General features: G+C 35.0%; 5 protein-coding genes across 10 annotated transcripts; 2 read left to right on the top strand and 3 right to left on the bottom strand.

Moving 5' to 3' along the window:
• Positions 1-1,394: 1,394 nt before the first annotated feature.
• Positions 1,395-3,699, top strand: LOC116850307 (coiled-coil domain-containing protein 25). 2 transcript variants are annotated; one of them, XR_004379308.1, is made up of 6 exons: positions 1,395-1,629; positions 1,762-1,809; positions 1,903-1,994; positions 2,088-2,473; positions 2,549-2,673; positions 3,374-3,699. XR_004379308.1 is itself a non-coding variant. In XM_032828431.1 (6 exons), exons 1-5 carry the CDS (start codon positions 1,605-1,607, stop codon positions 2,628-2,630), a joined length of 630 nt encoding a protein of 209 aa, XP_032684322.1. In that variant the 5' UTR covers positions 1,398-1,604; the 3' UTR covers positions 2,631-2,673; positions 3,374-3,664. The 2 variants fall into 2 exon arrangements, 1 of the variants encoding a protein (XP_032684322.1); XM_032828431.1 differs by having other exon boundaries at positions 1,398-1,629; positions 2,088-2,470; positions 3,374-3,664.
• LOC116850304 (queuine tRNA-ribosyltransferase catalytic subunit) lies at positions 2,667-6,081 on the bottom strand. The gene is made up of 7 exons (XM_032828425.1): positions 5,870-6,081; positions 5,696-5,785; positions 5,337-5,490; positions 4,685-4,817; positions 3,706-3,867; positions 3,399-3,567; positions 2,667-3,293 (listed from the first exon to the last, which is right to left on the bottom strand). Exons 1-7 carry the CDS (start codon positions 6,047-6,049, stop codon positions 2,949-2,951), a joined length of 1,233 nt encoding a protein of 410 aa, XP_032684316.1. The 5' UTR covers positions 6,050-6,081; the 3' UTR covers positions 2,667-2,948.
• A 1,058-nt stretch (positions 6,082-7,139) lies between these two features.
• Positions 7,140-9,395, top strand: LOC116850309. Its single transcript, XM_032828432.1, has 3 exons — positions 7,140-7,655; positions 7,903-7,998; positions 8,090-9,395. Exons 1-3 carry the CDS (start codon positions 7,178-7,180, stop codon positions 8,134-8,136), a joined length of 621 nt encoding a protein of 206 aa, XP_032684323.1. The 5' UTR covers positions 7,140-7,177; the 3' UTR covers positions 8,137-9,395.
• On the bottom strand, positions 9,041-13,976 carry LOC116850306 (UPF0565 protein C2orf69 homolog). Of its 4 annotated transcripts, none has more exons than XM_032828429.1 (6): positions 13,352-13,497; positions 13,029-13,163; positions 12,610-12,737; positions 9,844-10,006; positions 9,450-9,693; positions 9,041-9,363 (listed from the first exon to the last, which is right to left on the bottom strand). In XM_032828429.1, the coding sequence occupies exons 2-6, from the start codon at positions 13,161-13,163 to the stop codon at positions 9,161-9,163; spliced, it is 873 nt and encodes a 290-aa protein (XP_032684320.1). In that variant the 5' UTR covers positions 13,352-13,497; the 3' UTR covers positions 9,041-9,160. The 4 variants fall into 4 exon arrangements, with proteins under 4 accessions (XP_032684320.1, XP_032684318.1, XP_032684319.1 ...); XM_032828427.1 differs by lacking the exon at positions 13,352-13,497 and adding an exon at positions 13,810-13,976 and having other exon boundaries at positions 9,161-9,363; XM_032828428.1 differs by having other exon boundaries at positions 9,161-9,363; positions 13,496-13,550.
• On the bottom strand, positions 10,275-12,603 carry LOC116850310. 2 transcript variants are annotated; one of them, XM_032828434.1, is made up of 3 exons: positions 11,548-12,603; positions 10,753-10,878; positions 10,275-10,621 (listed from the first exon to the last, which is right to left on the bottom strand). In XM_032828434.1, the coding sequence occupies exons 1-3, from the start codon at positions 11,581-11,583 to the stop codon at positions 10,562-10,564; spliced, it is 222 nt and encodes a 73-aa protein (XP_032684325.1). In that variant the 5' UTR covers positions 11,584-12,603; the 3' UTR covers positions 10,275-10,561. The 2 variants fall into 2 exon arrangements, with proteins under 2 accessions (XP_032684325.1, XP_032684324.1); XM_032828433.1 differs by having other exon boundaries at positions 10,275-10,878.
• Positions 13,977-15,690: the final 1,714 nt, after the last annotated feature.

Here is a 15,690-nt window from a genome sequence, read left to right as displayed (position 1 = left end):
TATATATGTGTATATATATATATATATATGTAACATTTTAAAAAAGTAATTCAAAATAAATATTTATAAATATTTATCTAATAACTTACTAATATTGGATGCTGATAAAAAATATGTATTTCTATTTAAAAAAGCAAAGTTGACCTTGTCCTGATCTTGGCGACGTCATCTTAGGTCAAATAATTACTGTCATTAAATGCGACTTTTTAAGCCTTACAACTTTTATTGGAAACATTTTTCTCTAAAATGCTCCCCCGCCGAGTTTTCTTAGCATTCCGGTACTTTTTGGACACTCTGTATACATGAAATCGATAACGTCGCTAAATAATGATAACGTTTTCTACTTTTTGACTATCGCCTCTACGTTATCGATGCTTAGCGAGTTCGTCATCCACTTCAGCATCGCCTTAAAATATCTTTGTGAGCATATTATATATATAAAATTATACAATACATATATATATATATATATATATATATATATATATATATATACTATAATAATTCTATTTCTACTCCGTCCCATTCGAACATCCTTACACGGCACATTTCCTCCTACGCCTAAGCGAAACCGCGACGTGCGGTGTTCCTCCCTAATTACCACAACGGTCAATTACAAGTGATTCGAATATTCGAACTCGCTGCCGCGCGATCCAGAACGAGGTTCCCCAGAGTCGGCAGCACCTAGAGGTCCAGAAGGTGCCGATCCACGTAAGCCACGAGAGCGCCATCCAGGAGTACAGAGAGCAACCGCACGGTGGACGATCACTGGTAAGTCATTATCTACATTATTTCTATACGCGCGAAACTACGATTAAAGCCTGCGACTGTCCGACCGTAAGGTTACCCTACGGTGGTTATACTACGCGTCTTGCGCGAAATCCATCACGATTATCCTTGATCATACGGATCTCCGGGTAGAATCACACGATTCGTTTAGGCCGAAAAATTGCGATCTGATCCTGTGCTAGGGTTCGAGCGCTATTCTTCACGACAGCGTGGCCGCAACCCGCCGGAACGTAACAATAGCAATATCGTTTCCGATTTTATCCTGTACCTGTTAAGAAAATTGTAAAATTTTATTTAATTATACTGAATAAATTAATAAATTCAATAAAATTCATTTTAATTATACATATAGAATATTTTTTCGCTTGCTCTTTACTACGATCCAGTGTCAGACTATTCCCTGTTTCAGTACGCGAGAGTTTGTTCCTATGGTCCCACGGAGCGGAATTATTGTAAGAGTTATTGGCAGTTCGCCAATCATAAAACTGTTTAGGAGAAAGAAATAAAGAAATCGTCTCGTGATTGGCTATCCGCTTAATATGCTTACGCGCATTCCGCTCCATGGGACCATGGGAATGAAACTCCATGTATCAAAAACAGCGGAACGTCTGCGATTGGTGAAATGTTCGATACGTGCAATCCGCGATACGCACGATACGCTCCATGGGACTCCACCCTTAAGCTGGCAGCCGAAGAGAGAGAAAGAGAGAGAGACTAGAGGTTCTCTAGTAGGGGTACCATATAACGACATAACCAAAATATTTTTTTGATAGCTATTCTTCCAGCACGTGTTGTAATTTGAATTATCATCAATAATGGTTTACTATTTTACAAGTGAAGGTACCTTCATGGTCTTTCAAACGATACTTTTTATCTCCAATGCGAGGAATTCTTATGTTTCTCTGAGCAATTAATGATATCGTTTTGTTGTATTTTGAGGTTAGAATAATGAATGCTAATCTTGAATTGCAGTGGTACAGCCATCGGTCACGTTGTTCATGGGAATTGACAAGTACGAGAGTAAGTAAAATAGTGTAAAATTACATAATATATAAAATTGCTCGCAGCTTTTGCTACATATGATTGAGTGAATTTTGCTTGTTTTTGTTGCAGACGAAGACCTTATCAGGTGGGGTTGGCCAGAGGACGTATGGTTTCATGTTGACAAATATTCGTCAGCTCATGTGTATCTTCGATTGCGACACGTGAGTCCAATTGTCAATTGGAGATCTAACTTTGTGTCTTAACAAATAAGAAGATCATATGAAATGTGTCAATCTTGTTTCTTAAAATTACAGGGTCAGACAATAGATGACATTCCTAGCACAGTGCTAGAGGATGCTGCACAGCTGGTGAAGGCAAATAGCATTGATGGGAACAAAATGAACGACATTGATGTAGTATACACAATGTGGTCGAATTTGAAGAAAACACAAGGTATGGGAGTTGGCCAAGTCGGTTTTCACAAAGACAAGGATGTTCGTAAAATTCATGTTGCCAAGAGAATCAATGTTATCGTGAATCGTCTCATTAAAACAAAACGCACAGAACAAGTGGACTTCAGAGCTGAAAGAGAACAGAGAGATAGACTTGAACGAGAAGATAAAAAGAAACTTCTGAGGGAACAGAAAGAAAAAGAAAAAGTCGAGGAAAAGCGACGTCAGGAAGAAGCTGAAATGAAGTAGTAAATCATTTCTTCTTTTTATCTTTTTTCCCTTTGATGTTCTTTTATTAACCAATAATTCTTTTCTCTTTTCAGAAGTTACAATTCTTTATTTAATACGTCTAATATGACTTCAAATACAGAAACCAGTGGATATGATTCCGACGATTTCATGTGATTGAAACCAATGCTCGCATTTGTAACATGTGCCTAATTTAGAGGTATGCAAATTTCATCCCGCTATCTAATTCACGATTATTGTGTACTCCTAATAACAAGATGAATAACACTGAAATTTAGGTTTAACTATATACATGTGGTTACAATTGTTTACACTATTGTGTAATGTTCCAAAGTAATTTAAAAAAATAAATATGAAAGTGCATTAAGATACAGCATCTCTGTACATAGCTCAATTATAAAAACGAAAAGTCCAGAAGAATATATGCTTTGGTCCAGAATAACACAATAATTGCGCGCAGTACAAGTTCTAACTTCACAACAAAATAACATTGACAGCCTCTAAAGCATTAACTATCCACGTTGGGTAGTCCTTATTAGGATACGCTGTCAACATGTAATCCTGTATAAATTTAGGAAATCTCCGTTCTTTTATGCTCTCTCTGATATCCCGCATAAGCCGCATTTGGAATGCTATGTTGTGAACGGTTAATAAGTGACAAGATACAGTTTCAATAGTAGCGATTTGATGCAGATACGCGCGCGTATGAGTTTTGCAAGTGCTGCACTCGCATGATTCGTCTATCGGCCTCAAGTCCTTGCTGTATTGTGCCTTCTTCAAATTAAGTTGCCCCGTTCTCGTCAACGCGCAGCCAAACCTCTGAGAATATATTATATCGTAATATTTTAAACTTATGTATTTTTAAATTTTGTATTTTTATATTCTTACATATCTTTCAGAGTGCCCACTCTATAAGGTACTCACGGCTGTCCTTGTCGGAAATACGCAATCGTACATATCGATTCCTAGCGCGCAGCACACAACCAAATCAACGGCGAATCCGACGCCCATGAGATAACGCGGTTTATTTTTGGGAAGTATGTCCGTCGACAGATGCACCATTCTCCAAAAGTCGTCTTTGCTCTCGCCACCACTGCAAATCGTTAAGAACGATTGTCACTGTGTAATGCGAATTACATATGCTACATGTAAGGATGTTTATGTTCTATATAAATTTTTTTCTGTTCCAACTTGCGTGTTATTAAAATTGCTGAATAATCTGAAAGTTCACCTTAAGCCTCCTACAGCATAACCGTTCACTTCCCGTTGAATTACTTGACGTGCGCTCTCGGATCGCAATTTCGGATCGAGACCGCCTTGCACAATTGGAAATATGCTTTGCTCCATTGGTCGCTTGTGTGCCGCCAGACAGCGATCTAACCAACGCGTTGTCCTAAAGTGATTTATCAGGCAACATTTTAATTAAACTCAACGTTAAAACTCCTGGTCCCAGTGCTACGAAACCCTGGATTAATAAAGCGAAAAAACTCATGCCAAGAACCCTTGCATGCCATTTTCAAATAAAAAGGGAAAAATATGAATTCACAGAAGTAATAGAGCAATAAAATCAAATAATTGGTGAACATTCTCCAAAAAGTGTGATAAAAAATTTAATTTAATCAAGAGATTAAACACCAAACATTTCGGCCCATTTCGACCGCAGCATCCTACAAAGTGTACTTGTGAATATTGTGATGATTGTGCTTGTCTCATTTCCACATGTCATCTCAAGTGGTTTTAACCTCGGATTGAAGTTCTAAATGTATTAAGAATTAGTTTAGTATCCTCCAGTTGCTGTTAGGCGAACGTTTTTGACCGACGTTTTGTTATTTTGCAACTTCGTATTTTGACTTTTGTATGGCATTTTTTATTTACCACTGAGAAGGGTCCACGAATGGACCGAAACATTTGATGTTATTTAATCTCTTGTATTGATTAAATTAAATTTTTTATCACACTGTGAAAAACGTTCACCAATATTTGGTTTTATTGCACTATTACTTCTGTGCCTGAACTTATATTTTGCCCTTTTTATTTGATGACTTTTATCTTAAGAGTTCTTTCTTTAACAATTTAAAAAGATATTTATATGAAAGAATAGATCGCTCTTGAGCGTGTTTGTAAAATGCCTCAAAAACTATCTCTTTTTTTTAAGTAATACAGAAGTACTAGTTGTAAAAACAAAATAATTATTAAAATAATGGTTATACCTGTGCATCGCCTCTTCTACTCTCAGCCCAGTTATAGTACTTTTAACAACGTCATCAAGCTGCATGATTATGTCAGCACCAATTGCATTTTGAATGTGAATTGAATGTTCAGGTGTCAGCATACATTCTGATTCTGTAAAACATACAACGTACGTTATACTCAGATAGAAATGCGTGATAATCATGTTTCATCACAATGTGATTTTATACTATGACTTCAATTTGATACTTTTTTAAAGATCATTACGTAATCTCATGACATGAGCACTAGATGCACACAAATGATGTACAAATTATGTTGCAAGTTCTCGATATGATGTTGATTATTATTATTATTAAATAAGATATTTTTGTGACATCATAATATGTCTGCATTCTGAGGCACATATGAGCCCGCATCAGTATCTATTGTCCTCATGTCTTAAAGATATATGAATACACTATGAGCTCAGAATGAACACATTTTCCTATCTGGGTATATATAAGTTATGTGTGAGTGAAGTTAAAATCCAGATAGCATAGAACATCTAGAAGTCATCTTGGATGTACTCTGCGGATCATAAAGTATCTTCTGGATATCCTGATAATATTTTGAATGATTCTGGGATGTTTTGTGCTATCTGGAAAATATGTATCCAATTGTATATAGTACCATTGTATGGAGACTTGAACTTGACCCCTTCCTCTGTTATTTCAGCCAGTTGTAACAATGAGACCATTTGGAAACCACCCGAATCTGTTAACAGAGCTCTTTTCCAATTCATAAACTTGTGCAGTCCACCAGCTTTACATAGAATGTCTGCACCCTATATCAAAAGCACAATCTACTGTAATATAATAGAAACAGCTTGTACAATTTTACTAATGTACATCCAAAGTTGGAGTTCTGGATAAGACTTTCTCATTTAAATCAATTGATATTGTTTTCCATTTGACCTTAATATATTTTTTTTTATATTTGGCATTGCAGAAGTGGTTTTTCTTTTATTACAGTGCGATTTCGATTCTTACTGGTCTATTTCCGAGATGATAGGTGTTGCCAAGAATGATTTGGCAATCCAATTGCTCCAATTGCTGAGGCAGCAATCCTTTTAACGTTCCCTGAAAAATGCACATTAGCTGTGATGAAATTGACGTATCGATTATCTTGATTATTTTAAATTATATGAGAGATATTTTGTGAACCTGTGTTCCCACCGGCATAAATACCGGTGTGTTTACGTGATGATGAACAAGTATCATTCTACCGGCTCTGGCCTTTGTGATTTGGCATTCGGCGAATATTTCAAATGCCAATGGAGTTTCTCGGCTTCCCATTTTTGTCAACAGCCTGGCTAATTCTGTATTTGATAAAAATCTAGACATAAGGAAAAAAATATTTCGTATTTATATTTTACTCGCGCAATCGGTAATAGGTTATGTCACAATTATCAATAATGGCACCACGTGCTCTCTTTCTGCTCTGTGAACTATGGTGCAAATAACGTTCCTCGTTTTAGCTGCACTTTCTTGCAATTCGGTTTCTCCTAGTTTCTCCTGTTCTCTCCTAAGCTCTCGAATATGTATCTGTTTCATTGCTCACATGTAAAAGAGTGCAGCTGCGAATTCGTGACAGGTGATAAAAATAGCATCGTACCCGAAGGAGACGTACTACCCTGCTTGGAATATAAAGTGCAGATATGTATGCGATGAGAGACGAATTTACCGGGATAATACTGGCAATTGGCACAAAGTTCGGGTGTTTCTAGCCAAAATATTAAAGAAGAAAGTTTATGTCCGGTGTATGTCGTGTGTGCATCATCAAGATATCTCGCGTTTCCGCACAATTGAACGACGCGATTACAGCTTTGTGTCGATACAAAATTAGAAGTCCCGTCTATCTGTGGTAAACACACGTCGAAGTTCACCGTTACAATAAATACTTCATTTACAATTAAAACAATGTGATACGTATACTGAAATCATTGTCTGAATAGGTGATGTTTGTGCAATTGTTTACAGCTGATGCATAGTACATACATATACGTACAGTATGATGTGAACAAACCTGTTAAATTTCACGTAATGAAAATACACTTGAGGAACTAATCTTTCTGGCACGAATTTTCAGGCAAGATTAAGCAATCTTCCTATCTAATAATATAACATGACAGGAGAATAGAATAGTTTTACAATAAAACATATATTTAGCACAGAGAATCTCACTTTTTTGGCTAGTAAGAAGACAAATATCAATCTAGCTGAAAAGGAGAACAGAAGAATGGCGTGTTGTGTCGCGTTTAAATAGAAAATTGGAAGAAAGAAAATGAAGATTATACTAGTTCAAACTGTACATTCGACGTTAATTATATGTGAATACAGTACTCTGTAAATGTTTGCGCTATGATTGACTCTTATTGGATATACATCGACGCAAGAAAAAACTGCACATTCAAAGAAGAATTGTCTTCGTTATTGTAGTGAACGATCGCGGTTAGCTAATCAACAGCAGATATGAGAACTGAGGTGTCTTGGAAACGGCGGCTTCAACGAAAGCGTCTGAAGTACACGTTGGTGTGCGTTCTTGTAGCCGCCGTGATATTTGTGATGCATCAGCTATTGTACTTCACAGAGTTGAATTCACAGAATACCAACGTGGGCAAGTTGATCGTCGGCTCACTGAAGGACTCTCATCGCGTGATCGTCGGCAACAAAGATACTTCCAAGTGGCAGCAGCCGCAGCATTCAAAGCTCATACGCGAAAAGAACGGTCGCACTGTGTCATTGCGCGGTTCACGAGACCAAGACGTCGGCAAATACCTGCCCAATGCCAATGGCAAATTTGTGTGTTTCGCAGAGAAGACGGAAATTGATTTTACAAGAATTAATGACGATTATTGCGACTGCCCAGCGGATGGCAGCGACGAGCCGGGCACCAACGCATGCAACAATGGTTTCTTCTATTGCGAGAAGAGTTCCAAACAGTCAGCAGGTATAATCACTATATCTTGCATTTGTTATTGTAGAAAGTTACATGAAATTTGGAATACAAAGCATCGGTTGCTTTGCAATTGTTGTAAAATCCATGACTGGTATACGCTCTTAGATTCAGCGAAGATTAAGAGTATATTCCAATCAGATTCACAAATTTTTACGACAGTTGCAAAAATAGCTTTCTTACTGAATATAGATACTTTGTGCATGAGTGCTTCGTATAAAATCTATGTGTAAAATTACAGTGAAAATACCATCGTACAAAGTCAATGATGGATTTTGCGATTGTTGCGATGGTTCTGATGAGTGGGCTGAAGTGCCAGTATTACATAAACTCAGTGGTAATATTTTAAATACAGCTTAATTAAGTAGAGAGATACATAAGAAATTTATTCAATAGTGTTATTTTCTATATTAATAAATTTATTACAGATTCAGGCATAATTTTCCAAGGACTGAAATGTCCAACAAGATGTTAACAAGAGAAATATGGGTGTCACACTTACATCAGAGGAAAAGTACTGTTATTTCTTTTTTATGTTCCAATTATTGTGGATTTATATATTGCAATAGGATTGGCACAATTAAATATAAGCGATAATATATTATCAATTTGTCTAGCAAAGTAACTTCATATTTTCTTCTTATCATAAGAAAATACACTTATATAATATATGCATTGTAGATAGCTATAAGTGACAAAATATTGGATATGAGAAGGTGTTTCATTTTTTTTTAGCACATATTTGAGACTAATATACAGAATTCTTTGAGAGTAAACCTCAGAGTTTACTTTTAAAGAATATACCTCGGAAAATAATGTAATAATGTATGCATATAAAAGCAGCTTTTTTTTCTTAGTAATATTAATTTGTTAGTATTATGCATTAGATTTTACATTATTTAGGTATTCCCTATTACCATTTTTTTTCTATGTATACTTATTTATTATAAAATATATTCTTTTTTTATTTTCCCTTAGTTTGATTTATTTGTAATATGCATAAACAGATCTTGTTATATAATACGTTATTAGGAAAAACGATATATTAAAATTATGTGAAAATTTCGCGAATATAAGAACAGAAACTTTACATTTTTATTATTGTTTTGGATTGTTAAATGAAATTAATTTTGATTATTGATTCAAATTAATAATTATTTAGAAAAATATACATATCATAATAAAATAATAATTACGAAAATTGTACAGAAAACAATTATAATGTAAATAATGTATTATATGCGACTTATGTTTAATTTTTTGCAATTTGTGACTAGATTAAGATAACAAAACAAAGGACGCAGTAATTATATGTGCGTTGCGACGTAATGCGAGTTTGCAACGGTTAAATGTATTTTACGAAATCATTTGTTCAATCATAAAATTATAATTTGTATATTTTAAACATTATCTTGATTCTCAAGTGAGAAAAAAGTTTATCATTTTATCAACTCTGTACAGTTCATAGACAATTCTAAACTTCAACAGTGAAAATAGCTTTATCGTACATTACTTCCAATACAAGTAAGAACGTTGAAGTGCGATGATAAACTTCGCGTTTTTTCCCCGAAATGTAGGACTCGTTGTACAGGTATTCCCATGCTTCGCAAACTCTCGCTGAAGCAATTTTCTTCCTCGCGGATCCAAGGCCGATGAGTGTCTCGCACTTGATATGGTGTGACGTGTATATGTGTGTTTATTCCTAAAGAAAATATAAGATGTCTCGCAACGAAATGTAATAATGTCAGTGTTATTATTTCAACGTATTTATCTGTTAGTTGATCTCACTTAATTTAACAAAAGAACGAAGTATATTTTGGTCTGTAATCCACGTATTTTTAGGGCCATTGTGTCCAGCATCCAACCACCACATATCCTTGATAAGTTTCATTAAACTATTTACGTCGGTATCTTTATTTCGATGTTCCTGATAATAATGAAATTCGTAAAGAAATTGATTTAGAACTGCACAACCTTTACTGAAGCCCATCAAACTTAAGTTTGTCATCTCAATATTGTAGTCGTCGATATCCTAAAAATATAAAAACATATACCATATTTGATATATACTGTTTTTTAAGTATTACAGATGTGTATTACAAATATATAATTATATTAAAAGATCTAATTTATTATAAAAAAATGACAGATACATACATTTATTGTATAAATGAGTGCATACCTCTCTCGTTCTTAGTGTTTTGACATGTTCTAAGCAACACAACAGTAATTCTCTTAAATGCTTTAAAGCTTTGTGCATCAAGCAAAATGAGGGTGTACCATATTTATCTCCTGGTACAAAATTATCAAAGCAACTGAATACTGCATTCCTAGTTATTGACATTCTGAAATAGATGTGAAATTATTATATATATAAAGTATATGAAATACGCATTCACATCAAGAGGATATAGGCACAGGGTGCCCGAACCTCCATGATGACCCTTGATGAGAATGTAGAACGGATTGAGGTGAACAAGAAAGTCCCGTGCCGTTTTGCGATATTCGCAATAATAGTCGAGATATTAAAAAAGATTGATGAATGATCACACGCAATATAGTAGATGAGTTGCAATGGAGCCGTTATACAGGGTGTAATAAAAGTATCAGTACCCCTAAATAAATTTCCAGGATCGCATTTTCCGAGAAAATCATTCAGACAAAAGTTGCATAGTTTTAACCTAGCGATTCGATGGTGACCTTGTCTTTGACCTCGAGGTCATTTTTCGAGGTCATTTCAAGGTCAACTTTTTTTTTAACGTTCGAGATAAATGTTTTGGACGAAAGTTGTAGGGTTTCGAACGGGGTATTCGTTGGTGACCTTGACTTCGATCTTTGACACATCCTGAGAAGTCTTAGGGACCCTCCTCCTTTCTCGTTTCAAACCCAAAGTTTATTATTCAGCTTTTATTATTCACATCAATCATATCTGAATGTAAAATTTCCCGCTCTTCCCGATTCTGGAATAAAAAATAGGGGTTTCCATTAAAAAGAAAAGTTGACCTCGAAAAATGACCTCGAGGTCAAAGACAAGGTCACCATCTAATCGCTTGGTCAAAACCTTAAATCTTTTGTCTAAAATGTTTCTCACCAAGTCACCTGCTTCGTGATTCATTACTATGCTCAAATAATGTGAGCTTGAAATGATCTTGAGGGGTCCCTTGGACCCATGGGTCAAATACATATCTGAATGTAAATTTTGCCGCTCTTTCCGATTCTGGAATAAAAAATTCTCAAGTGAGAAAAAAGTTTATCATTTTATCAACTCTGTACAGTTCATAGACAATCCTAAACTTCAACAGTGAAAATAGCTTTATCGTACATTACTTCCAATACAAGTAAGAACGTTGAAGTGCAATGATAAACTTCGCGTTTTTCCATTTAAAAAAAAAAAGTTGACCTTGAAATAACCTCGAAAAATGACCTCGAGGTCAAAGACAAGGTCACCAAATCGCTAGGTCAAAACTATGCAACTTTTGTTTGAATGATTTTCTCGGAAAATGCGATCCTGGAAATTTATTTATAGGTACTGATACTTTTGTTACACCCTGTATATTTATATATTAAATCAAACTAAACCAAAAAGTCCTCTATCATTTTGCAAATTACATAGATTTTTAAATATTAAAGAAAATTGTTACATATATGATTGTATACTATAATGTACAAATTTTCTTTAATTAATATCTAAAAATCTATATGGTAATTTACAAAACGGTAAAGGACTTTTTTATTCAGTTTGAATTAATGTATAAGTATACAACGGCAGACGGTGCCTCTGCAGCTCATCTACCATATTGCGCGTGATCATTCACCAATCTTTTTTAATTAATATCTCGACTATTATTGCGAATATCGCAAAACGGCACAGGACTTTCTTGCTTACCTCAATCTGTTCTACATTCTCACCAAGGATCATCATGACATCCTGTATAAAGGAGATAAAGGAGGATTATAAAGGAGGAGAGCCAATAAGATCAATTTTTGGGCCATGAATGTCACACTTTCTTGATGAAATATTCGTATAGTTGAGGTTGAGAGCTTTCCGAAACACCTTATAAAAACTTTTTTACATTGGGAGAAACTAGGCGTTACGCGCCTTCAAAGTTTGAGTAATGAGGGTCATAGAATGGGCGATAGTAATATTTGCTTCTTTACAAGAACCTTAGAACTAAATAAACTATTTATATAGAACTATATAAACTTTTATTGCATTAAATATATGTATAAAAACAATATTCTATTATAAAATTATATATAAAATATATCCTATATATAAAAAAAATATAAATATTGATATTGATAAAAACGGACCACCTTCCGCGAGGACGATGATCTTTACATATGTTGTCAAGGTCATCATCCTGAGTAACATTCAAAAGGTTTTAGCCGTCGTTCATTGTTTGTTAAAAAGTTATTAACAAAATAAGTTTTATAAAACTCTGCTGTCATGATAGTTCTCATAGAGACATGCATACATGCATGCACGCACACACATACACAGGCTTGGTTTACATTGTGTACTTGATACATGTATTAAATAGTAACTTTCTTTTAAATAATCTTAATATCGACAATGTATATAAACAACAGTATATTAAGTTGGTATAATATTCATCAAGAAGACATATCATATTGATTGAATGCGTCGTCATATGCATTGTCAATATTAAGATTATTTAACAGAAGGTTACTATTTAGTAGGCATGTCAAGTACACAATATAAACCAGACTACAGATGTACAAACACACATATAAATACAATAAAAATAGTTTATTTAGTTCTTAAGAAAGTGCAACATTCATGGCCCAAAAATTGGTCTTATTAGTCTTCCTCCTTTTCAATGTCTTTCATTAATCATTTCATTATTGAAACACTAGTAATATATTTGTATGATTTAAAGAAATAATATTGCTTTTGTATATAGCATGATAATTATTTCTTTACCTGGCTGGACGAATAACAAATATATGACTACTAGGAAACTGTTCAGAAAGAATAGATGCTGTATTTTCCAAACTCCATTTCAAATATCCTTTACTGTCTGGATGCTTTTCCATATTTTCTTGTGTGTCCTGTCACAATTTCAAGATCATATAAATAAAATATATACCAGCAATTTCTCAGATATCAATCTTACTACAGGATAAGTTAATATTATTTCATAATACAAAGCTTCGTATAGTTTATATATAACTATTATAGCAGTTTTTATATAATATAATAGATTTATTATGGAATGACAATAAATAATAAACAGTGTTACATTTAGGAAACAAGCAAACAAATAATTGAACATAATTATATACGTACATAATACAAACATAAATTAAAATTTATTATTTACAGACTGATTGTGGATGTACCTGGACATCACCACCAAAGAATACCAGAAGATTAGGTGTGGGTAGTAACTTTGGTCGCATATAAAGTACGTCGTTGCATCGACCTGGAATACCAGGTATGTTTTTCCATATCCAAATTTTCGACCCCATTGTCATCTGCAAAAAGTAATTATATATAGTAAAATTTTATTCATCTTAACTGCGTTTCTTGCAATTCTACCGTATATTCAAAACAATAATGTATAACAAGTGAATTTGTGTTAAATAATTAAATTTTGGAAGCAGAATATAAAGAATATAAAGAAAAAATACGTGAATAAAATATAATTAAGATAGGGAAAAACCTAGTTAATTGTTAAACGAATCCTATATTAAGCTGCGTTCGGAAACGTCACCTAAGTGTATGTTGCGTTTGAGTGAGCGAGATACAAGAGTGAGATAAAAAAAGAGGGAGAGTATTCGAGTGACGTTTCCGAACGCAGCCTTACCTATGTTGGCAAAAACGCGAAGTATTAAGGGCTGCAGGAGTCATACTAGAGACATCTGGCGGAGAGCCGAGAATTAGGCAAAGGTAGAAAAGAAATTGTGGCCAAAATACAGAAAGAATGGCTTCATAATTGCAATATTTGTAATCAAGATAAACGTTTATAGGTCCATATAGAGCGATTTTTGGAAAAAAAGATGAAATAAATATCGAATAAATTATTTGAATGAACATTCGACGCGGGTGCAGTATTGAGCCTAACATTTTAATGTTATGAATTTATAAGGGGCCAACTGCAAAATCGAGCTCTGTACTGACCTCAATAATGGGTACGTTTAGGAGACACAACGGTTACACAATAGTTGAGTAATTAGTAGAGAACCTCTAGTACAGAGAATCGCCAACTTGGTCACGTGACCAGTTGATTGACTGGCATAAATAGGGAGCGTCCCGATTGACCACGGTACGATTGGACACAACCAACCGATGAAAAGAATTATCTAGTGAATTACTAGGTCGAACTAATCATTACAATCTGTGTCCAATCGTATCGTGGTCAATCGGATCCCACCCGCATAAATATATACGGATTTAGACATTGCGACGCCAATGCAGAACAAATGCTTATATTTATATACAGGATATCCCGCGTAAGACGGACCAAAAGAAAAATATAAGTAGAACACATAAAAGTGAACAAAAATTGTATAGGTTATTTTTTAAACAACCACGTAAAATTTCAAGATATTAATTAAAATAATTGGACAAATTAGAACGCGTGATGTGACAGGCGGAATATACGGCTCGCAGCGGTCGGCGAAGAAAATGGAAGAACGCACACGTATACGGACGCACACACGGAGCTACTCATTTCAGTATGCCTAACGGCCCACCTCTCAGGCCTATGAGATAGGCCCGCGAGCAATCATTCATTTTCTTCGCCGGCCGCGGCGAGCCGTATGTCCCGCCTACCGTGTCGCCGCGCTCTGATAGGCTCAACTATTTTAATTAATATCTCGAAATTTTACGTGGTTGTTTGAAAAATGGCTTATATAATTTTTGTTCCCTTTTATGTGTTCTACTTATATTTTTCTTTTGGTCCGTCTTACGTGGGACACTCTGTATATATATATGGTTTTGCATCGGCGTCGCAATGTCCAAATCCGTACATGTTTATGCCAGCCAATCGCAGAGTAACTGAGTAGCTGGTCACATGACCAAGTTGGCGGGTGGGACCCGATTGACCACAATACGATTGGACACAGATTGTAATGATTGGTTCGACCTAGTAATTCACTAGATAATTCTTTTCATCGGTTGGTTGTGTCCAATCGTACCGTGGTCAATCGGGACGCTCCCAAGTTGGCGATTCTCTGTACTAGAGGTTCTCTATCTTTGACGTTTTTCACATATAACCTAACCTACAACCTAGAACCAAATTTTACAATAAAGCGTATACCTTTGATTATATAAGTATGGATTGCCAGTTGGCATTCTCACGCTGTAATCAACATGAAGAACGCCTCCAAGGGCTAAGTGGCGAATCCCAGTATTTTGATGACATATTGGGTGTTCCTGATAATGGGTGTTTACGACAATTATGGCTCCTGCATATAGGACGCAGTAATGCCGTCCTGCGAACTTCCGCCGCGCGGCAAGCATTACCGCGTCCTGTGTGCAGGAGCCATAACTTAATGTCTTAAGGGACGTCTACATTGGAAATAAATAGCAAGAAGTAGGAAGTAAGAGTAAGAAATTGACCAACCACAGTCGAATGTGAGAAGAATAATCAACTATGATTGGTCAATTTCTTATTCTTACTTCCTACTTCTTACTGTTTACTTCCAATGTAGACGTCCCTTGACCATAGGAACAAGCTGGAGTAAGAAGTAAAGAATGCGTATTCGACATCAGGGGTTCGATTGTGTATCTCAAATCGGAGTGAAAATGACAAAAGTGAGCAAATTTACTAACATATTTGTAACTTCATTGGACAATGCCTAGTGAATTTGCTCATTTTTGTAATTTTCACTCCGTTTCAAGATACACAATCGACCCCCAGGTAATAATTTCGTAAAATCTCACGATTATACCTATATTTTTTTAGTGTATGGTAACATCATTTGTATTTTATTTTTTATTGTATGTATATATTTGTAGATTTTTGCAAAATTCAATCAAAATCTAAAAATATATACA

Source organism: Odontomachus brunneus, unplaced genomic scaffold (genome assembly GCF_010583005.1).
Source record: "Odontomachus brunneus isolate Ranch 3 - 2012 unplaced genomic scaffold, Obru_v1 Obru_scaffold_142, whole genome shotgun sequence".
Classification (NCBI taxonomy): domain Eukaryota; kingdom Metazoa; phylum Arthropoda; class Insecta; order Hymenoptera; family Formicidae; genus Odontomachus; species Odontomachus brunneus.
Note: the sequence above shows the minus strand (reverse complement) of the source record. Positions and strands in the feature narration are given on the sequence as shown.

Excerpts from the sequence above, each read along its gene's own strand:
- LOC116850307 (XM_032828431.1), top strand. The coding sequence starts at position 1,605 with ATGGTTTACTATTTTACAAGTGAAG. Across the intron at positions 1,810-1,902 it reads GGGAATTGACAAGTACGAGA|ACGAAGACCTTATCAGGTGG; the intron begins GTAAGTAAAATA and ends TTTTTGTTGCAG. Across the intron at positions 1,995-2,087 it reads TGTATCTTCGATTGCGACAC|GGTCAGACAATAGATGACAT; the intron begins GTGAGTCCAATT and ends TTAAAATTACAG.
- LOC116850304 (XM_032828425.1), bottom strand. The coding sequence starts at position 6,049 with ATGTCTAGATTTTTATCAAATACAGAATTAGCCAGGCTGTTGACAAAA. Across the intron at positions 4,818-5,336 it reads GTTCAAGTCTCCATACAATG|AATCAGAATGTATGCTGACA; the intron begins GTACTATATACA and ends TATGTTTTACAG. Across the intron at positions 3,568-3,705 it reads TATGCTGTAGGAGGCTTAAG|TGGTGGCGAGAGCAAAGACG; the intron begins GTGAACTTTCAG and ends AACGATTTGCAG.
- LOC116850309 (XM_032828432.1), top strand. The coding sequence starts at position 7,178 with ATGAGAACTGAGGTGTCTTGGAAACGGCGGCTTCAACGAAAGCGTCTG. Across the intron at positions 7,656-7,902 it reads GAGTTCCAAACAGTCAGCAG|TGAAAATACCATCGTACAAA; the intron begins GTATAATCACTA and ends GTAAAATTACAG. Across the intron at positions 7,999-8,089 it reads AGTATTACATAAACTCAGTG|ATTCAGGCATAATTTTCCAA; the intron begins GTAATATTTTAA and ends AATTTATTACAG.
- LOC116850310 (XM_032828433.1), bottom strand. The coding sequence starts at position 11,583 with ATGATGATCCTTGGTGAGAATGTAGAACAGATTGAG. Across the intron at positions 10,879-11,547 it reads AGAATGTAGAACAGATTGAG|AATCGGAAAGAGCGGCAAAA; the intron begins GTAAGCAAGAAA and ends TTTTTATTCCAG.
- LOC116850306 (XM_032828427.1), bottom strand. The coding sequence starts at position 13,163 with ATGACAATGGGGTCGAAAATTTGGATATGGAAAAACATACCTGGTATT. Across the intron at positions 12,738-13,028 it reads TCTTTGGTGGTGATGTCCAG|GACACACAAGAAAATATGGA; the intron begins GTACATCCACAA and ends AAATTGTGACAG. Across the intron at positions 9,694-9,843 it reads AAACACTAAGAACGAGAGAG|GATATCGACGACTACAATAT; the intron begins GTATGCACTCAT and ends TTATATTTTTAG.